Here is a 23,618-nt window from a genome sequence, read left to right as displayed (position 1 = left end):
ATGTTACTTAGTGATTCCTGAGGTATGGTGGGTATGTTATGTTACTTAGTGATTCCTGGGGTATGGTGGGTATGTTATGTTACCTAGTGATTCTTCGGGTATGGTGGGTTTGTTAAGTTTCCTTGAGATTCCTCGGGTATGGTGGGTATGTTATGTTACCTAGAGATTCCTTGGGTATGGTGGGTATGTTATGTTACTTAGTGATTCCTGGGGTATGGTGGGTATGTTATGTTACTTAGTGATTCCTGAGGTATGGTGGGTATGTTATGTTACTTAGTGATTCCTGGGGTATGGTGGGTATGTTATGTTACCTAGTGATTCTTCGGGTATGGTGGGTTTGTTAATTTTCCTAGAGATTCCTCGGGTATGGTGGGTTTGTTAATTTTCCTAGAGATTCCTCGGGTATGGTGGGTATGTTATGTTACCTAGTGTTTCCTCGGGTATGGTGGGTATGTTATGTTACCTAGTGTTCCCTCGGGTATGGTGGGTATGTTATGTTACCTAGTGTTCCCTCGGGTATGGTGGGTATGTTATGTTACCTAGAGATTCCTTGGGTATGGTGGGTATGTTATGTTACCTAGTGATTCTTCGGGTATGGTGGGTTTGTTAATTTTCCTAGAGATTCCTCGGGTATGGTGAGTATGTTATGTTACCTAGTGTTCCCTCGGGTATGGTGGGTATGTTATGTTACCTAGTGTTCCCTCGGGTATGGTGGGTATGTTATGTTACCTAGAGATTCCTTGGGTATGGTGGGTATGTTATGTTACCTAGAGATTCCTCGGGTATGGTGAGTATGTTATGTTACCTAGTGTTCCCTCGGGTATGGTGGGTATGTTATGTTACCTAGTGTTCCCTCGGGTATGGTGGGTATGTTATGTTACTTAGAGATTCCTTGGGTATGGTGAGTATGTTATGTTACCTAGTGTTCCCTCGGGTATGGTGGGTATGTTATGTTACCTAGTGTTCCCTCGGGTATGGTGGGTATGTTATGTTACCTAGAGATTCCTTGGGTATGGTGGGTATGTTATGTTACCTAGAGATTCCTCGGGTATGGTGAGTATGTTATGTTACCTAGTGTTCCCTCGGGTATGGTGGGTATGTTATGTTACCTAGTGTTCCCTCGGGTATGGTGGGTATGTTATGTTACCTAGAGATTCCTTGGGTATGGTGGGTATGTTATGTTACCTAGTGTTCCCTCGGGTATGGTGGGTATGTTATGTTACCTAGAGATTCCTCGGGTATGGTGGGTATGTTATGTTACCTAGTGTTCCCTCGGGTATGGTGGGTATGTTATGTTACCTAGTGTTCCCTCGGGTATGGTGGGTATGTTATGTTACCTAGTGTTCCCTCGGGTATGGTGAGTATGTTATGTTACCTAGTGTTCCCTCGGGTATGGTGGGTATGTTATGTTACCTAGTGTTCCCTCGGGTATGGTGGGTATGTTATGTTACCTAGAGATTCCTCGGGTATGGTGGGTATGTTATGTTACCTAGTGTTCCCTCGGGTATGGTGGGTATGTTATGTTACCTAGTGTTCCCTCGGGTATGGTGGGTATGTTATGTTACCTAGTGTTCCCTCGGGTATGGTGGGTATGTTATGTTACCTAGAGATTCCTTGGGTATGGTGGGTATGTTATGTTACCTAGAGATTCCTCGGGTATGGTGAGTATGTTATGTTACCTAGTGTTCCCTCGGGTATGGTGGGTATGTTATGTTACCTAGTGTTCCCTCGGGTATGGTGGGTATGTTATGTTACCTAGAGATTCCTTGGGTATGGTGGGTATGTTATGTTACCTAGTGTTTCCTCGGGTATGGTGGGTATGTTATGTTACATAGTGTTTCCTCCGGTATGGAACGTTTGTTTATTTAGAGTCTCCTCAGGTCTGGCTGGTGGGTATTTTATATTACCTATAGTTTCCTCGTGTCTAGTGGGTATGTTATGTTACCTAGTGTTTCCTTAGGTATGGTTAGTTTACTATGTTCCCTAGAGCTTTTTCAGATCTGGTGGTTAATTATGTTATTCAGTGTTTCCTCAGGTCTGTTGCGTTTCCGCACTACGGTGACCACCCCACATATCCTCACGCGGCGGGAAACAATCTGTCAACATTACCATTCCCACCTCGAGTTATCCGACTATTTTGGCACCCTTTGAGCGCCGCCGCAGCACCATAAGTATTCCGAGTCCGTCCTCCCCCCACCCACTCTAAGTCAAAGAACGACGACGCCTGCTTAATTATTGTGGTCCCGCCACCTATTGTCGCCAACCTGATACTGGTTGATTCTCGTCCGAGCTTTTGATTAATGATAAATACTTCCTCTCCTATTCCCGTCCTGGTTTAGTCTTGACATCCCTTCTCTTAGGCCTATAAGTTATAATGAGTGACAACATTAAAGATTCGTTGTATGTTGTACCATCAGTATGCTTGAATGCCTAAACTATGATTAGATTTCACATTAGAGCCAATTGAATATTCTTTTTATAAAAATATTATTTTTACTTCGTAATGAACGCTTTATAATTATTATGATTCATACTTTGTAAACCTAGAGGAGAAACATTAAGGAATCTTGGAAAAGCTAAGATTTTTATATTAAAAAGTAAATGGTTGTAATAAATTAGGTTTAGTAATGCAATATATTTCCAATAAATTTTGTTGTAGCATCCTTTGAGTTACAACGGATGATCTTTTGAGGATTTGATGTCAATAGCAACAATTATATAGGTAATGAGTAGTGTACATAGATAGTGATTAATATAACGTCATTAATACACAACTCGTAGAGCCGGTAGCAACTCGCTGCAAAAACAAGAAAAAACTCCAAAAAAGTTAAAAAATCATTAAATTAAATTTTAGACGTCGTATTCTATTTACCGAATCTATAATGAAGTTTTAGATCTAGATCGACGAAGCCTTAAGATTCAACGCGTAATTTCATCTCGGCAATTTCACAAATTGCAGATAGCTGTATCCGGCTCGAAGGACCATGAGGAGTTACACCATTGCACGACCGCCTCGTTGCCTAAACTAGCATGGAGATTCATTTAGGACTGGGCCGTTGAGAGGAGTCCGAGCGAAGCTGGCAGAGTTTGCCTCACCTGCCCAAAGCATTCATCACCCTCGGATCGGTTAAAAAGGCGACGACTTGCTCGGCAACTCATTTATAACAACCTCTCCTCCCCCGCGCGTTTTGATGCTCCTGTAAATAATTTGTCAGTAAATTGTACACAGCTGTTTTGTAGCTCGACTAAACGGAGCATTTAGTAGTTCTATCCTTTTTGCCAGACAGCTTCAGCGCTAATGTGTTTGTGTGTTTCTGGACTACAATTCCTGGATGGTATAAAATGTTCTATAAGTTTTGTATAAGGATGAAAGCTACGTTAGCATGTACTTAAATGTGTTTTTAATAATGACATTTAAATTTATAAGCTATTTTTTGTATTAAGTATGCTACGTGTACGTGAGGGTTTGAACTTCATTAATTAAAAAATTGGGATATTGTAAACAATAATTAAACAAATAGGCTATCAACTGATTCAATTTACTTTATCACATATCTTTATGGAGTATTAAAACAAAACTGAATACCAAAATACTACCCACATACTTCAACTCAATTTCTTAATGGCAGTTTCTTTGATCAACCCTCAAAAATCAATGTTCACGACAGTTTTCAATATGTTACCTCAATACGATAAATTTGAGCTGTTTCTCGTTGCGTGGAACCCTTCCCAATACAGTATATCAAACAAGCTCCTAGACTTATTTTTATTCATTCATTTTACTTGGACTTCATTTTGCTAGTCCATATGACATGAGGAATGGGATGTCTTCGAATACCATACACCATACAGCCACTTTCCAGCAACAAGTCCAATAGGGGAACAGGACAGATTAAAATATCTCCGCCGCAGCAAACCTACCTGCGCACTAGCGAACCTTTATTAAGCCTGATTTGATCTTCACAAATTTAATATATTTAAATAACATTAGGTTTAACGAGTACCTAGGTTTGCTGTTACAGGGAGGGTAATAAAGTGTGTTGTAGTAAAATAATAATACATGAATACAAAACAAATAAAATTGCCAAATTTTATAAAAATATACATAAACAAGCAAACTACAATAGTTTACAATATTCTCCATAATAATAACATGGGAATTTTAAATTTATGTAAAAAAAATTTTCGTAACCAATAATCATACAAAAATACTTTAATATACTAAACTATTTTTTCATAAGCTCTACAAAATTGTTTAAAGAAACATTGGGAAATTTTATTTTTCGAGGGTCAAACATGGAAAAACACCTATTTATTACCCCATAAACCACCGTTCCCATGGTCCGATCATGGGTTCCAGATCTCGTCCGAATAAATGTAGGTTTACACGTTTGAACAAAATTTAATCAAAATCGGATGATTTTTGCTGGAGTTATCGCGCTAACGGACACATACTTAATATATATGTTTTAATTTGAACGAACGGTGTTTTTGAAAATGAAAAAGCAGCAAATAGGTTCTCGCCATTTATCTCAAGTAAATTGTACAGTACTTTGTCAACTTTGTATAAATAACAGAGAACATGATAGGCACTATCATTACATACATTGGCAAGCTTCATATTATTCAATACAAATAAACATGTTACGATGTTTTCTCTAAAAAAAACCTTAACACTATAAAAACAATAACAAATCAAGAACTCTTTGAGTTGACTCTAAAATGTACGATAGCCTGTTTCATTCCTGAGATCATTTGCAAAAACAATAGAAAACATATAATTTTTTTAAATGAAGTTTTGAGACTAGGAATGTTAAAATGTTATTAGATCTCGTTTTAAATTTTGAATTCTTAATATGCTGACAAAATTCAACGTTTTTCTTAAAACAGTTTTTATTTACCAGCTTAATTTTCAGCATTTTGTAACAGTTACGTATTTGACACTCAGCGGCTGGAGTAGTGTGAATCTTTTAGTTTGTAGATTGCGACTTCACATGGCATGTGACTGACTATACAGGGTTAATGGTATATACTGACTTCAATTATATAACCCAGGGGTGCCCACAAGGGGGGGCCGTGACGCAGACTGCGTCATTGAAATTCTTGGGGGGGGCTCAAAAAATTCAAATGGGGGGGGGGGCTAAAGTTAATAGCAACAATGTTCAACGTGACGACAATCCAAAATACATTACGAAGTCGCCAGATAGAAAGTGGATTAATTAATGACAATAGTTATATTATTGAATTAAATTAGTTAAAATAGGATTTTAGGATAGTTTAGGATTCGTGTAGAAAGTTTTTATTTAAGATTAGCAAGACGTGAGATCTAAGAGGGAGCGCACGGGATGGCTCAACTGCTGTGATAGTTAAAAGATAACGCGTGGTACAGACACGTCCAGCTACACCGCGACTTAGCACAGCAGAACGCTTTGTTGACATAAAGCTCGTTAAAATACAATCAAGTAGCAAGTAGCATAGGCTACAATACTTTACACTATTGTGTAGATACTCGATTACCTGAGTTAATAGGGAGAGGGGGGGAATGAAAAATACGGTTAATCCAATATAGTATAAAAACAGATGACAAACTCATTAAAACGCTGTAAACAGCCATAAACGTCACGATTTACATTTTTATAAACGAAATTCAATATTGCACAATCATTATTATTGTAAATTTCAAATCATTTATCTTGGTTCAGTTGTACAAACGGAAACGTTTAAAATTGTAGCTAACTCAAACTCAACTAATCACTAGCCAAACATTGTATTGCTATAAATAACGTAAATTATTAAAGGAACCTTTAGAAAGTGTTATAAGGTACTGCTCATGATAGACGGATAGGCTACCGATAGGTGCTGTAACACAGCATAGGAATTGATAGATAAGTAATAAAAAATTGTAAAATTATATTGAGAGATAATTAAAACACTCTTAAAAAAGAATGTAACGAGAACAATCTTGTTATTCTCTTTCTTTGTTCTTCTGTTCTTTAATAGGTTTCTCTTCAATTCATACACGAATTCAACAAGTCGCCATATTTAGGTCTACTCATTGGCCAATCACAGCCTTACTAAAGTTACCATGGTTATCACTCAATCACAGTGTACTAAGCATTATATCGTCATCATTCCCTAGAGCTGTTGTATCTGAAATCTGTTGTAACATAGCGCACAGCAGACAGAAGTGTACGGAGCAGACGATTGTTGGCGCAAGCGTTGTTTCCATTTCATTTTCATCAAAGGAGCTGTGATGTTTCTAAAGGGAGGGAGAGGGGATCGTAATATCGAGAAAGACGCTGACAATTCGTTAAGCAGGTTACGAACGCTGTATGGATATTCTGGCAATAAAAAATTCCTTAAATTGAGGTGATTTATGAAACTCTAATTTTATTTATATAGAAAGATAAGTTTTCCAGTCCTGTACAACACTGATTCACGGTCTTTTCCCTGTAATCAAAATTCAAGTACAACTTGATACAAACAGAATCTCCGGTTCCCGACCTGGATGATGGCTAGTTATTTCATTTAATTTACAGTTACATATTAGTACTCGTGATAAATCAAACCCGTTATGTAAGCCAAAGCCACACGGTTATTAATCTCACTTGGTTTTGGATTTGCTTACAAACGTGATCGGAAATGGTTAGGGCCTACACAGTATTCTTAAAGAACATTTATGTAAACATATCAGTGACAGCTAGGAAAAGGAATCTTTATCAAAACAGCTGCTCATAATTTCATACATGACGTGTTCTCATAACAGATTATTAGTATTTCATAAATTAATGACGTATGTAGTAAACATGGAGAAAATAAACTTGAAAAATCACACAAAATTGTGTTTTTGATCGTCCGTTATTTTATTTCCAAAATAGTGAGGCCATATTTTAATGGCTATAAGGACTCTCTCGCCAATCTTGTGGATACAATTAAACCATTAGAATCATAATCGGTACTCTAGTTTTCTTTAGAGTAGGCCATGAGTAGGCTGCATAAAATGCATTCTGGGCCGTGACGACAGACGGACATAAATTGAGATAAGACATGTTTCAACTTCTTCAATGTATAAAACATAAATATCCCAAATTATGTACAATTCTGAGCAATTTTCAGACAAAACTATAACTTTATTGATATAGATTAACTGGGTTTGAATTTTAAATATCTAAAAAAATTATAAAACTTCTTTTATAGTTTTACAAATAGTGCTGGGCGGGGGAATAATGTTTCTAATTTGTTGTGTACATCATTTATGGGGGGGGGGCTGTTGCTCAATTGCGGGGGGGGGGTTGCGTCATGAGTCTAGGGGGGGATGGGCACCCCTGTATAACCGACCGCCATTTTGCAACAAACCATACAAAACCACATACCAAATTGCATCAAAAGCGGACCACATGTGTAGTCTGTAGGTCTGTACACACACACACAGACGTCGCTTCCAAAATCAATTTTTTTGTTCAGAAGGACCCAAGGGACATTTCCACCCATAACTCTGACTCGAACGTTTTGAAAACATTACTACAAAACAATGACTTACCAACAGGATGAAGTCTCGGAAGAGTGAGGTCATGGGGCGTGACTGGAGACCTAGAATCCGACCTAGAGTCGTCGGAATGGTGAGTTGGTGGCGAGAAGAGAGGAGCTACGACGTCCTGTCTTACAGGTAGAGAGGCCAGCCAGGAGTGGTAGAGGAAGGGATTGAGACATGGTTCTGTCAGGAGGTCCTGATACAGCAGAGATCTGGAACAAACATAGACAGTCAGTCCCAAGGTCTACTGGCAAAGAGTCCGTCTTACAATATAGTTGGGAAGACGGACAACCAATCCGCATTCGCTCTGGGACTGGTTGTCCAACCCATGAAAAGCAGGTATACTTTAGATAACGGCACCAAACTATAACATGTGTTATGTTGATAAGGCCCAATGTCCAAGAAGCGGATGTGTTGACGCTTGAGACGCTCAGCGTCTAAAACCGGCCTAAAATAGAATTTAACACATTCAGCAACCAACGGTTGAACAGAATAGACGCGTTCTTGGACCACACATAGCAACACGAACTTCAATAAAAAATTGCAACACTTTTAAATAAGGATTGTGCTATTTACAGTTCTGGTTCAACCGTAACCCAACCAAATCGTACAATTATACGGTATTTGTCTTTATCCTCGATCCTTCGTCCTGCGGAAACACCTGACATTTGGTCAAGTAGTTGACTTAGCATATTAGTGTAAATGACACAATGCAACCGGACGTTCGAACTATTTAGGAGCAACGCATACCGTTCTTGAAAATAATTATCTTGAGCGTTTCCGGGGTTGAGCCTGTCACTAACGACGTGTTTTCCTAACGATGTTAGGTTATAGAAATGGCCATTCCATTCCATGACAGTTGTAGTTGTAGATTTGATTTATTTATTATTTAATATTTTTTTTTCTTTATTTTAATATAATAATTCTTCGTGTAAAATATTTCTACTCACTGTTATTTTTTTATTGTTAACATTTTCCTTGTTTACTTGTTATTGAGCCTTAAATTATTTTTGGTTGTGAATAATATGTGGTTCCATTCTGTCTGTTTTCGAGAAGCTTACATGAAATTAAAATATATTTAAATGCTGTATTTTCACTTGTCATTTGCATCACCTTTTTTCTATTTATTCATCCGTCAATGAAATAATTATCACTGTAATAGCGTCCTCGACAATTGTGCATGTACTTGTGTTTTCATCATTCTTACGTAACAAACATCCAAGATGGCTGACGTGACGTGATCGTAGTGATTCAGTGCGTGCTGTTCACTATATAAGATAGTACTTTGTCCTCTTCCACCTTGAATAGGTTTTAGAAGGAATTTTACAGGGACACGTATAATTTTCCCAACGATATTCTTCTATTTTTCGCCTGACCAAGATTTTGCGTTGCCTCACCGAACATTGAATTGCCACACTACCTCGATTGAACATCAATTATAGCTTGGTTATTGAACCATTTCCTTATATTAACGCATAAATACCTACATATTAAAAACTACGGAAATGCTATTTCCCATTCGTAAAGGTTTCGTTTTAAAATTGTATGCCTTAAGAACAGCAACTTATATCATTGATTGATTTTTAAAAAGATGGCAGGTAATTTTCCGATATTTTTTCATGTAAAGTGTTTCACAAATTAGCTACCTGCCGCAGCTGGTAGTGAGAGTAATGAAGTGAGTGATATTTAATTTTCTAATGTGTTAAAAATACTTCTACAAATACTAAAAATACTCCTAACTATGGTTGAAACGGAATGGAGATGGGTGTCTATATTGATGGTGGAGATGTTTTGAAGTGGCCAATGTCTTTATGTAAGAGTAGAATGCCAATTGTAAAATAAGATAATTGTGTAGGCCTATGTGCGTTACAAAATGGGACACCTTCCTTAAAGGAGTCCTAGGACCAGTGATAATCGTAATTCAAATTAATGAAATCTTAAATTTAAATTTGTCCTAATACATTTTCGCATGTGCTGATGGTTGAGCTATCCCCTGTTCATCCACAGCAAACAATCGTTAAAATCTAAATTAATGAGGATTTGGAATTGATTTTAAAACGATATTAAATAATAAACTATTTAAGAAACTCAACCAAGTCAATATGTATTTTTTACCAATATATTTCCAAATAGTTTTAAGGGGAAATGGTAATGAAGAATTAAGGGATATTTTTGTCACAATCACCCAACGATGTAAAGAACTACATCGTTGTTTTTATCGCTGCAATCACCACGGCTGTAGATGTTAAAATTTTGAGATTGAGAATTTTTTAAACTTGGACCCTTTTAATGAAATATAAAGTCAAAGTTGATTAAATTAAATGGTGGCTTCTGTACACCCGTGAATCCGGGTAGAACCTCTTGTACTTTGGCAAAGTATTACACATTTTTGGAATGAAGTATATTTTAAATAAATAAGTATTCAAAAATCCTACATTTTGTACTGGATAATGAGAGGGAAGAGATTATTTAACAGGTATTTATATAAACTATTCCTATTTATTCACTTATATATTATTTTGCTTAAATTTGTTACGTACCTACTTGCTTTGTAAAACGAGACTCGGTAAGTAACAAACAAACAAACAAGGTACCTACAGTACTGAAGTACATTATTTTGTCGATCAGTTGTCATTAATTAAAGAAGGTTGTCATGTTCCATGTAATAATTCAAATGTATTTTCTTCAATTCCTGTGTATTACACGGGGTATTTGTAATTACCAATTTAAAACTTGAAAGAAATTTGAAACTGAAAGAATTATTTTGTTACCCTTATAATATCCTCATTCGTCAGGTAGAACTGCTAAAATGTAAAGTTTTTTTGTTAAATGCGTCATCTTTTAGTATGAATCAATATCCAGAAGTAGGACAATGAATTCTGGTTTGAAACTGAAAATGAGTATGAAGGTGTTTGGCTATAGGGTCAAGATAATGTTTAGCGAGAGCTCATGGTGGTTGATAGAAAAAGGTTATTCGGCTGTGGTTGTTGATGGAGTCAGTGGTGTCGGTTGGTACCACTGAATTCAAATAATTACCACTGAACCACAATCTACCAAAACGGTCGCAATGTGAACATTGACCTGCTATCTAAGGGAATGATTATTAACGGACGTTATCATCTTATGGGATCAAATTGAGGTTAAAAATGGCCACAATAGTTCGTTGAACAAAACCACAAAACAAAATTTACTTATAGCAAAAAGCATGTATTTACCTGTGAGCTTCCGGCGGAACTAGGAGAGCTGAGGGGTGTGGATGTGGCGGAGGGGGTGGATGATCTTCTCTCCGGACGATGGACACGGTCAGATCCTGAGGCAGGGGTGACACCTTGTCTCGTAGACCCATGATGGACTCTATAGAGAAGGGGCGAGGCCGAGCACATTTGGCAGGGACAGTGATGCAGTCTGTCTCCTCCATCACGTCTGGACCATCACCACCTCAGGGACCACAGGATGATGGATTAGTACTTGGGTTCCAGCTTCAACTCTATGGCATCTTTCAAAATACTCTTGTATACTAACATTATTATTACCAAAGGTGGTAAATACTGGTCTTCGGCCTTCGTGTGAAGACCGCGTAGATGGCATCCGAAGTTTTGGCAACTACATCGTCGTCTGCATTATCACCTAGGAATCGACTGTGAAAGCCAATCAACAAATTATTACAGTATTACCACTACTATTCTGGACTTAATTAATTCTGGATATCGATTCTGGACACAGATGTCATGACATTTGCTTATCAATTAATTAATGAAGCTATTTACAAGAAAGTCGACGTTAGATAGTAACTTACGGACCAGGTTTTGGACCGTGCCTTTAGTAAAAAACGTAAAGAAACGTCAATGACGTTGGTAAACAAATTGATTTCAAAATGGCAACACCACCTAAGTTTGGTGCGTATTGCTGACTGCAAAATGAGTACCGGTATATAGCATGGAGTTGAGAGATATGTGTAGCATTTTATAGAGAACTAATGTGAAAACGCATAAAATAACTCAGGTTTGATAGCAAACAATACGTATACTTCCTGTGAGACTTCCGGCCTACGTACCATTCCCACACTCCACAGCGCAACATGCACCTGTTTAGTTTATTACTATTTGCTATTTGGCAATATTGCCGTAACTTAATAACATGTGTAAGTTGCTGTTTGCGGCGACGAGAATTCGGTTATTTCTATTCCCACTCCCACACAACAAACAAACTACCGTATCTAGTTGTCGTCAAAACTTAAGTTTTTCAAAAACGGCGTTCTGTTCTGCGGATCTGCAGTGCATTGTCGCAATGAAACTCGAAAGCGTTATTTTAATAACAGGGAGATCGCCGCAACAGGATGACCTGACAACAGTTATCGCGCAGTAACTCTGCTATTCAACCTGTAATGTTATATAAAGTACATCTCTACTGACTAGTGTATACGATCAGCTGTTTCTATAGCCAGTACAGTACCGTTTCGTTTATTAAAAATCCAATAATGATCAAGGAGGATGGAGTAAAAATATATTGATATAATTCCGTCTTAGGTTATACCATAGATGAAGTAATATAAATAAGTAATATAAATGGTGTTTATTTATTCTATGGTTATACTACGAATAACTGTTAAATTCCATGACAGTAAACACCACTAAACATAGCAAAAGGACTAATTAGGGAATGCAGTGAATTAGCGCAGGACCTGGAAACTAGTATCAGTTATTTTTTTTACTCACTAGGGTGTTTTAGAACACTCCTATAAAGATAATAACATCCATTGATTTTCATTCGTTTAATTGGTAAAAATTGAGTAAAAAACAAATGCGTTATCTTGTAAAACTTCACATCCATCCTTAGCCCCCATATACATTAGAATACAATCCATTAGGACTATTAAGGGCCAAAATAATCATAAGAGCATTAACTGCAGATGGAAGAATAAAATTGTCATCAAATTAGCTAAGCATCGAATAAATATGCTCAACAAATGATAGCAATGCAAATCTAATGCAGAAGTAAACTTTGATTATGATTATAAAGAAAATAAATAACGGTTGATTTACTGTTGATACATTTCAACGGGGTAGCGGATTTTTATCCCCCTGGAATTTTACCCCCTGGACAAACGTGACGTCACAAACCAGGGGTAAAATTCCGGGTGCGAACTTTTGAGTTTCGCGACATCAGTTCGATGGATTTATTGGATTTTAATGGATTCGATGGCTACTTAATAATAAAATGTTTACAACTAAATAAAAACAGAAATAAGAAATTCAATAATTCTTAATTATTTCTATATAGCCAGGGGGTAAAATTCCGCCCACGAACCAACTTTTGAACGCTCAGGTTACTACGTCATAGCAAAGATAAAAGAAGTATGTATACTTCTTTTAATCTATTGTCATAGTGACGTCAGCTTTGCCCAGGGGGTAAAATTCCAGGGGGATAAAATTTCAGCGACCCGCACTGGTTGAAACGGGTCGCCGGAACTTTATACCCCTGGAATTACCACAGAGTAAATACAATAAAGAATATGGTTACATATTAAATCTCTATTTATTCTATGGTACAGTATAGATAAACTAAAGTAACCACAAGGTTAAGAAGAATTATGTCACAGAAACACCTGTGAAGTTGACTGTTGTTATTCTTTGGTCAGTTACAAAATAATAAAACTGTCACGAAGGGGCGTTTATGATACCAACACACTAATAGTAATTTGGAAGGTATTCAGCAGTTGGCTTCGGTTTAGTTGTAGACAATAGAATATAAACTTTATGATCATTACGTGACGTTAACTATTGTTAATTGCTTTGAGTTTGGCTCTCTTTTGCTTCTTACAGTTTTACTACTAGGACAATGGGCTTTTAAGTTCGATCGCTCATTTGAAATTATTTATTATAATTACCAAATTAATTGACAAGTATTTTTGGACAACCTTCTTGTATGATTACAGCTTTCTTTTCATGAATTGGGTTCATAAACCCGGCTAGTCCTAATGCCAAATAAATACTTTTGACATTTAAGAGAAACAAAAATAAATTTTCTTCATTTTGGTTGGCAAAATATCATAAAATAAATTATACATACCGTATTTACTGTTTCTGCAACCAAACTAAGCCTCGCACTTAAATATATGTATATTATATATAATTATATATAGGTATCCACTATCCGCATGCAAGGGGGAAGGGAGGAGGGAACGCGGAAGGGACAAGTATGGTTTTTCAAATCTACCTTATGAGATAGTTCACATTCGTCATCGATTTAGAAACATAATTAAATTGCTGCGCTCTTTTGGATAAATATATATATTTTTAAATCCAGGTAAGTGGTTATAACTTATTAGGTGCTTAAGTAAAATTTGTGTAGTGATAATAGACGTATAGAATTGTGTGGTTCAATTTTGAAAAGTTAATGCCTCCTTAAAAGTGTAATAACCTTACTTATATTGCATCAGGGTACTGTCACGAGGTAACAAACAATTATTTTAAATTTATGTAACATAAAATAGATATGTTGTAACCAGATTATTCTAGTATCCCTGCAGCTCATTATATATATTTCACAAAAAAACAAAAACGTAAAAAAACCCCTATTGTTGATACAAATATTCGACATCCCACACTTTCAGAATTTGTGGTAGCAATTTAAATCTATGATTTAAAAATTCCTATTAGAGAAATATTGTAAATATTGCCTAGCTTAAAAAAAATACATTTTGGGGAATCTCTTTATTTCAGAAAATCATCTAAACTTCAAGGCCTTTTAATGAAAAAAAATCGTTTCAGACGATCACAGCAAAAATCCCTTAGTATCTACTATAAACAGTTTAACATCAATTTTCTAAAGGGGCGGATTCTGATTTTTTTTACTACAGTATTGAAATTTTCGTAATGAGTTAAGCCCATGACAAACTTACCTTATGATTATCAAATCCATAGTATGCTTGAAACCGCCTTTATGTTTATTCTCCAAAAGACACAACAATCAAAATGGGGTTTTTAGGGTGTTGGAATGAAGATAGGTAAATGCCGTAAAAGAACAAAATGTACACTACTAAAAGCTGTAAACAAAACATTAGTTCGTTTTCATATAATCTTATGTTTATGTAGGCCCACTTTAACATATAATGAAAATGAAAGTTTCTAAATTGGAATTTTTATTCAAACTAAAATCCCACCCCACCCCCCCCCCCCCCCACTTTTAGGGTAAAATAGGTGAAAATCCCAAACTGACTAAGAATAGACCTACGCTTTAGGCATATATTAGATAGAAGAGATATAAAGTCAAACATGCCCAAAACGTTTGTTAACTTAATCCAGGACAGTCCAAAAATAGGAAAAACAAGTTAAAATTTTAGGTTCAAGTCGGAATTTGGGGTTGAAGGAATGAAGATAGGAACATTTTCCTATACACACATACACATACATCTTTTTAGGTACATATTTCGAAAGACGTAGGGTGCAAAAATGATATTAGAGTTACGGTATCGAATTTAGGAAAGAATTGCAGTTTGGTGGCTAAAACCATCCCTAAACAAAGAAATGTGAGGAAAAAACAACAATTTGAAAAATCTTGTTCTACCTATAGAAGTTTTAAAGGACACCAAGTGGGCAAGTGATCTCCCTTTTTTTTATTAGAACGACGGTTTGACCACAACAAGCGTTTAAAAAACCACATTTTGAATTATTTGGGTTGGGGGGAGGGGTTAAGAGTTGCCATATCTGGTGCGACATAAGAACGAATAAGAAATCAATATACATAATCGTAACAACTGTTTATCCTAGCCACGTGTTAAATATCATTTTCTCCGTAAAAATATTATGAGAATTTTAAATTTACAGTTTTTTGAATTTTCTCTATTACCATTTGACGTACAACAACGCTTCAATGTACTAAATTTTCGACCCTTAGCCCCCCCCCCCCAAATCAAACCTAGTTCCAATAGTTTGATTATGCTCGTTCGCGAACTAGTTTTCCCTATGTGAAAAATTTGCTGAAACAGTTTGTATATTCCTAACATTTTGTTAAAATACTTTACTGTAATTAGTAGATGGCAGTCCTCTGAGTGTAAAGTTAAAATCAATTAGCGTAAGAACATTAGCTTAACCCTAGACAAGTATTACAAAATAACCTTATCTTAATTATCTGTGTTAATTATCGCAAATTTTACAACTGTCTAATATGAGTTTAATTTCTCCGTAGAAACGAGTGATAAGGCTACATTCATCTTTGCACTTTTCATTGTGTCGAATAATTGGATAGTTTACTTAGATAAATACGAAGATTATAGTCTCATTAGATAACTTATGTCGGTGTTCCGATAACCCATAAGGACAAATTACTTCCCCAAAGTAAATATGATTTTGCTGATAAACTGCAATTAGGTGAAGCAATTAATTTGCTGCATGGTACCAAACAAAATTATGATACAAACTCTTTATTGAGTCTAATCACCAGAGCATTTTATTAGGTAAGTCTAATAACTATTGTAATAAAATATTTACACTCACTAAAATCATATTTAGGTACCACTTGAATATTTGTTTTGTACATGGTTTTAAGGGGAAGGCCTATTGACTTATTTCCTAACTATTAATTGAAAAGTATAAAATAAAATCTAAAACTATCCTTCCATGTAGGGGTAAAGAACATGGTGGTACCTTATTTTTAGACTTGATAGTTAATTTCATTGTCTCCAGATCAAGGTGATGTCGGGATTAAGTTCAATGACAGAATAAAGAGTAAGCTAAACACTATTAATCCGTGGTCCAATATTACAAAACAAAACAATTCGAGCAAGCAATACGGCAGGACGATCGATTTCGATCGAAAACACAATAATCTCCAAACCAACAAATAACATCTTCGTGTTGCTAATTATTACAACAACTACAACTACTTGGTTGAATTGAATTAGAAGTGTTCAATATGTTATAGCTTTGTGGTTTGATTATGAGATATGAAATGGTTCAAAAACATTTAAATGTATTACAGATTTTTTATAAGAAACGATTTTTTGTAGAATTAAAAAAGAGTTGACTGTCTTTATAACCAATACATTGTAAATTTAGTCGATGTGTGTCAGGTTTAAAAAATAAACATGGCAGAGTAGAAAGTGGCATTTGTTATTTTGTTATGGTTATTTTAAGTTTCAAGCAGGAAAGTTATAGTATGGTTGGAACAATATCGTGGTTTCTTCAATAACTACGTACAGTACAGTAAGCATCGATCTCTATTATTATTTTTCAGTGATAATAGAGATCGATGACAGTAAGTTGTATGGCTGAAATATAGATTTGTATGGCTGGTTCCTTCGGCCCGCTCCTTTTTATGTGGCTTAACTTGAAAACATGCAATTAGGTAAATGCAAATAACAGTTTGTTATTGTTAACATTATTCGATAGTTAACTTTTAGTAAGAAAAATATTTTACTTTACTTTCTTTAGCATTTTTAGTGTATGTTGAAATGCATATTAAATAGCCTATGTAACTACTGTATGTAAGTTAAATTACTATTAGCCATATAAGAGTTAAACTTCATTAAAACCATGTTCAAAGTCTCCGTCAAAGTTTGTAGGGTGATAACCATAAATAAATGCATATTTCTTGGTATAATCATGTTTTAATGATATAATTGTATTAACTAGTAGCAGCCTAAACAAATGTTATGTTTTGACTTAACTCTTATACATTTTTAAAATGAAAAGAGATAGCTCTTTAAAAATAATAATAACCTACCAGAAAACCTGTTTAATTTAACAGCTGGAATACTAAATAATAAGTAAACAAGAAAATTAAAACCAAATTTTAAGTTTTGTACAGGGTAATGTAAAATATTAAATAATGCTTTAAGTTTAAGGTGAGTAAATAATTACTTTGAAAATTCATAAAACGATTTTAAGAGAAAAATAGTACATGCAGTACCTGCTAATTCCATAATGTTTGACCACTTAAATTATAATCTATTTGGTTTATGTTCTAACCACGAATACTAGATAAATACCAATATGGATCATAAACATAAACAAATGACGTTTTTGACCTGAAAGTAAACAAAACCCCTATAGTAATAGCATTGATTAACATACGGTTTTGTTTTCCTTCGGGGTCCAAAAACGTCATTTGTTTGTGTTTATGATCCATACCGGGTCTTTTCTAGTATTCGTGGTTCTAAAGTTATTTTATGCTTATTCATAGATAACAACATTTTGCATGGTTAGCTATAACCAGGACGATTAAATGATGGTCGGTATTCGGGAATCAATTTTAATTTAGTATTTGTGAAAGACAGACAATGAGAAAGAGTGATACTTTTTTAATGTACCCCAGCAGGTCTCTGATAAACTATCCTGCTAGGGAAATGCAGAAAGCCAATGGTAGATGTTTTCTTTCTACAAAATAATTGAGAGTTCATTGAACTCCCACACAATGGGATCGGTGTATTGTATAGTGTAACCTAAAATGTTAAATTATAAAACAAACACCCTAACCGCTCTTAGAAGAACGATTTTAAAAATGTCAAAAATATCATTATTTATATCGAACGATGGGTGGAACTTTGAAATAACATTAGATACATCATTATAACTGCGATAGATAGTTTTCAAGATAAATCATCTAATTTAGATACTGTATCTACCTATACATACAGACATTGTGCAATACAGAAAAACTAAAATGTTAAAATTATAACATTTATAACACCAACACGGTAACGTCAAAGAACTATTAGAATAGCCATAGAAATGGTACAAATTCCTTATTTAGGCCTATAGCATGCGATTGGTGCCATTGGTGAATTTTAAAATAAAACAACTGCGAAAAAATCTCAGTGTAATTGTAGACAGGGACCCGGATGAAGATTTTACGTATTTTTTACCAATCTTGGTCTACACGTGTATAGATCTACACGATTATCTAGTACAGAACAGGCAACAAACGATGTGTAACTAAAACATGAAACAAACAATTGCCCTTAAACTTCGTAATTACCTATGGAATTGAATCACCTACTTCCGTCATCAGTGGCGTGACAAGACACGAAGACAAGTGTGACAACATGACAACATAAAATATTGACACGAGCATGATGATCAACACGCGTCACGGGAGAAACAATTCCCACGTTATTGACCCTCTTAGCGACAAAAACTAGAGCAATAAACGACCCCTACTCCTCTTTATTTATTCAAAAGGAAGTATTACCAAACGAGTAGACATTTACCGCTCCTCTGCCGCGGACCGGAGAGTGTGTTAAATTGTGGGGCTGCCGCTGACGTCACTATGCCCATAGACAATAGATAATACCCCCGCCACAGCAAACCTGCAGACTAAGCGAATTTTTCACATGTCTGATTACATTTTTACTAAAATATTTCCATAAGACATATTTATTCCCAATTTAAATAACATTAGATTTAACGAGTGCTTAGGTTTGCTGCTACGGGGAAGGTAAAAAGTGTTTTTTGACCATACGCCAATAGTATAGGATGAATCAAATAAATTTGCCAAATTTTATCAACATATATCAAGTAAACTTAAGAATAACATGGAATTTTAAATTTACACTTTTTGAATTTTCTCTGTAACATTAGACATACAACAATGCTTCAATATACTAAATTATTTCTTTTTTTAAGCTCTACAAAATGGTTGGGAAAGATATTCCAAAATTTTATGTTTTTAAAAATGGGGTTTTCCCATTTTTACCCCATAAACCCCCGTTCCCATGGTCCGATCATGCTGGTTCACGTTCTTTGACGTTATAGTGTTGGCTATGAATTTCATAATAGCGACTCTTACAAAAGGGCTTGGATGTAGTTTTATTATTTATAAGTCCTAATGGATATATCATATGCCATCACAATCGTCAGTCGATAATGGTACAGTACAGTACCATCGTTTGGAACACCCAAATGAATGGACGAATGATCGTTCGTTCAAAACAAACTTGACACCAAGATCGCATACGTGGCTGATTCGTCCCTTTACAAGTAAGTTTAATTTATTTGTTTTGCATGGAAAAATAAAATATTTGAATTTGAAAAAATATTGCTTTATACTCGGTTATAGTAGTAAAACCTTCTCTTTTACAATTATACCATTCTGGTGTTGATTAGTATAAAAATGAAATTAGTAAAAGGTGTCGTGCTTATAAACACTATTGGTGATCTTAATCATTGGTTTTTTTTTATCCGAGGGAATATATAACAGTTTTTTTATCATATTCTAAAGGATCAACGCGCAGTTTTAGGTATGTGTTAAGATTTATACAGCATATATAAAGTTTATATATTTAACTCCTGATAGCAATAATACTTAGATATATTACTTTTAAAAGTTCCACTTATGTTTTTGACTATCCATTAAATTAATTTTTGACGGTAAAATATTTAAAAAAACGTATATTATAAATTTGTTATAGAAACATCAGCTATGAAAATGCTAGCTCATTACACAATTATCCCATATTTTAATCATGCGCATGATTTTTCAATTATGAATATAATTCCAGGTGATTTTGGAAATAGTTATGTTCGGGCTCATGTTGTTAAGCTATGTAGGTTATCATGTAACGCCAATATTACATGTTTTAACAAATAGTTGATATCTAGGCCTATATCTTTAAGTTCACAAATGAAAGATAGTTTTTTTTTCTAGAAGACATATATTTAATCGACTACAAGGTAAAGGTTTGACTATACAAAGTTCAGTAACCTAGAACACTTGTCATAAAATTTCATCAAATCATAAAATTTATGATTACTTCCTGGCCTACTAAAATATTTAATACTATATTTAATATGGTCCAGGCTCACTACCTCAACTTAACTCAATTTACTTGCTCAACGTATTCTATGTTTACATTGTATATCTTGCCCAATTTGAATTTATATAAATAGGTTTAATGTATATGAAATCATCCTTGAAGTCAATAGACACTCCTTTTATCTATGGCACAAGGGGTTTTTGTAATCTTACCTGTGATTCCTTAATATCAATTTAGATTAGGGTATGTTTTTGTTGGCAGCTGATGTTATTTTTTGAAATGGAACCTTAACACGTTTTAACGGTGAATTAATAAACTCAATCATAACATTGTTGGTTTGTTTGTTATGTTTGTAGTTTTCTTAATTTTTACATTATAACGTTATCTGGGTGTTAAAGACATACGCCATCGAACAGTATGACACTGTAAGGCTTTAATGAATATTTTAATTAAATTTTAGAAATGTAAGAAAACTAATTCTTACAGTTACGCTTAATAAAAAATAATAATAGTTTCTGTATGTATTTATACGATTGTGTGTCCCTTATGGTGTAGTGTATACGTTTTTTTAAGGGCCAGGACATCATCAAAGCACTGATTAATTACGGCATTATGTGCTACAGTATGTGAATAAAGCATTTTTTAATTACACTGTAATAATGTCTGCTTTATTATAATGCCAATTTATTATTATGAAGAATTAATTGTTATCTTATAGGGCCTACGTATTTTAATCAGAATCTTAATACTCAACTTGAACAGTTATTAAGAAACACCATTAGACTAAAGAATTTCACAGAAATCTTTACATTAAAAAATTTAATTATTTTATGCTTACACAGTTTAGACTATTAGAATTTATAGTCCGTTTCAGATTATATACGCGTATAATCTCTTATATAAATTTAGTAATGTAAACAAAAAAGGTAAATTCATATCGCATTCTTTTTGTTCATAAACAACATGAGAATTTAAAGGTCTATGCATAAAAAATGAAATTAAATTGTAAATTTATAGTAAATTATGTAAAATGCAATTTGAAACGACCTCATTTGGTTGGTTCATTCAAATAATACATAACAACACACTAGTTATGATTAAATTTTAAATCTCCCAATCGACAATACGGAAAGCACAAAATAGAATCACCCATGGATTTATACATTCATTCACAAACATAATCGCCATAGTAAAGGTTATGGTTATAATTTGGCTACTAAATAAGCTTCTTTATTCCCATAACTTCATAGCTGAGCAACCATATTACCAAGCCAACATTTAACTCATACCAGTTCAGTATTCACAAATGCAATAAATCAAATAACAAAACTAACTCTTATTTTATTACCTAACTTCAGTTTACACTTTTCCCGCTTATCATTACTCAATAAACTATACACCCTGGCTTATAATATATAGAATAAATATGAAAGATTAGAAAAAGGAAATAATTACTTGATAGAGAAGAGTAAATCCAGCGATGAGTAAGGGAATCACAGACACTGTCACACGGACCGGCACCGTCGACGGCGGCACGAACACAAATAATGTGTGTGTGAGTGAAAACACGGTTTGGCCTCGCCCCCTCGCCGAGACGCCTTCTGATTGGCCCACAGATCGTCCAATCACAGCCGAGCGGTGAGAGTTATTTGTTTGTTAAGTGATCGGGAAATTAAATTATTGTATTTACTCAGGGAGCAATCAAATGGTAAGTTAGCTCGGCAATCGTCTACAGTTCCCCGGCTAGCTTACACTATAGAGAGTCTCAAGTCCCACCTCTGATAGAGGATGCTTATCTGTACATTCATGACGATGATGATGATTGGTACACATCTGAAGTTAGCTTCACAGTTACCTGCAGAAGCCTAGCATGCTCTAGATCTAGTACTGAGCGTCATAGAGTTCTGTATTCTGTAATTTTAATGATGACGATGATGATGATACGAATGATGATGACCGTACACACCACCAGTCGGTTCGAAAACAACCTGCAGTTCCTTATCTAGCTAAAAATCTAGTACTGAGTGGCATATACTGAGTTTATGATGATAATGACTATGATGGTTCAAAGATTCAAAGAAGATTCAAAGATTTTATTAGGCCATTAAGTTTGTACAATAGGCTACGTCAAAGTACAATAAAAATTCAATAAAACTAAATATAAAAAGGAAAACAAACCAAACAAAACTGCAAATCAAAACAGCAAACCATGCAAAGGTAAATAAAAATTAGGCATACCTTTTTTTATCATCGGGTCCATGCACTACATGATATTTTAACCCTTCAAAGCCTCAAAATACTCATCACATTTATAAAAAGGATTTGTTATCAGCCAACTCTTTAACACTTTCATAAACTTCAATTTTGGCAAGTTTCTAATGGTAACAGGCAGAGCATTGAAAAATTTGAAACCTGAAACAGGGAAACACTTTTGACTTTTACTTAGCCTATTGCTAGGAGTATGTACATCATTACAAGTTCTAGTGCTATACGGATGGATGTCTCTATTGAAAATAAGATCATTTCCATCGATTTGATAGCTTCTAAGCACTGGTAAATATATACATTGATGACACTCATGATCTGCATATCAACAAAAAATGTTCTACAATGTGCTCTAAAAGGCAAATTACACATCACACGAATCGCTCTTTTTTGTAGCAAGAGGACCTTCTGAACCTGTGGGGAGTGACCCCAAAGCCTGGTTCCATACACAACGTGTGACTGAAAAAAAGAGAAAAATGCTAGTCTCACAAAGTCAGGAGGCAATTCAGATGTTAATTTCCTCAAAAGACAAATTACTCTGTTAAGTTTAGTACATAGGGCGTTGACATGTTCATCCCACACAAGCTCAGAGTCCAAAGTAAAGCCCAAGAGTTTGACAGAGTCACAAACAGAATTAGTTTTACTTAAGCTAAACATTATTTCTTGGGTTTTCTTGTCATTAAGAGCCAATTTGTTCCCTGAAAACCATTCAGAAGCTATGTTAAACAATCTTTTTGCGGAGTTACTGGCAATTACAGGATCAATGTGCTTTGCAAACAAGGTTGTGTCATCAGCATAGAGCAGTACATCGTTTGAAACAGAAAAACAGAGGTCATTCATTGCTATAATGAACAAAAAAGGCCCCAGTACTGAGCCTTGGGGCACCCCGTGTTTGACTGGCAGGGCGCCTGAATGAACACCTGACCAACTTACAATTTGGAATCTATCTGCAAGATATGATTTGACCACCTTGAGGGCACTCTCGCCAAACCCATATTTTTGTAGTTTTTTAAGTAAAATATCATGTGGTATACAATCAAATGCTCGAGACAAATCGCACAGCAAAAC

The 23,618-nt window shown here is 35.0% G+C and overlaps 1 protein-coding gene across 1 annotated transcript in view; it reads right to left on the bottom strand.

Moving 5' to 3' along the window:
• Nucleotides 1-21,814, bottom strand: part of LOC128998787 (homeobox protein unplugged-like) — a 28,960-nt gene extending 7,146 nt beyond the window's left edge. Inside the window, exons 1-3 of the mRNA XM_054425141.1 lie at nucleotides 21,741-21,814; nucleotides 10,747-10,969; nucleotides 7,541-7,743 (exon numbers count right to left, since the gene is read on the bottom strand). Of these exons, the coding sequence (XP_054281116.1) occupies nucleotides 7,541-7,743; nucleotides 10,747-10,949 (406 nt within the window). The 5' untranslated portion in view covers nucleotides 10,950-10,969; nucleotides 21,741-21,814. The remainder of the gene's footprint in view (nucleotides 1-7,540; nucleotides 7,744-10,746; nucleotides 10,970-21,740) is intronic.
• Nucleotides 21,815-23,618: the final 1,804 nt, after the last annotated feature.

The sequence above is a fragment of the Macrosteles quadrilineatus genome, unplaced genomic scaffold (assembly GCF_028750875.1).
Source record: "Macrosteles quadrilineatus isolate MER2022 unplaced genomic scaffold, UCM_ALF_1.0 Scaffold_7__1_contigs__length_78375512, whole genome shotgun sequence".
NCBI classification, from domain to species: Eukaryota; Metazoa; Arthropoda; class Insecta; order Hemiptera; family Cicadellidae; genus Macrosteles; species Macrosteles quadrilineatus.
Note: the sequence above shows the minus strand (reverse complement) of the source record. Positions and strands in the feature narration are given on the sequence as shown.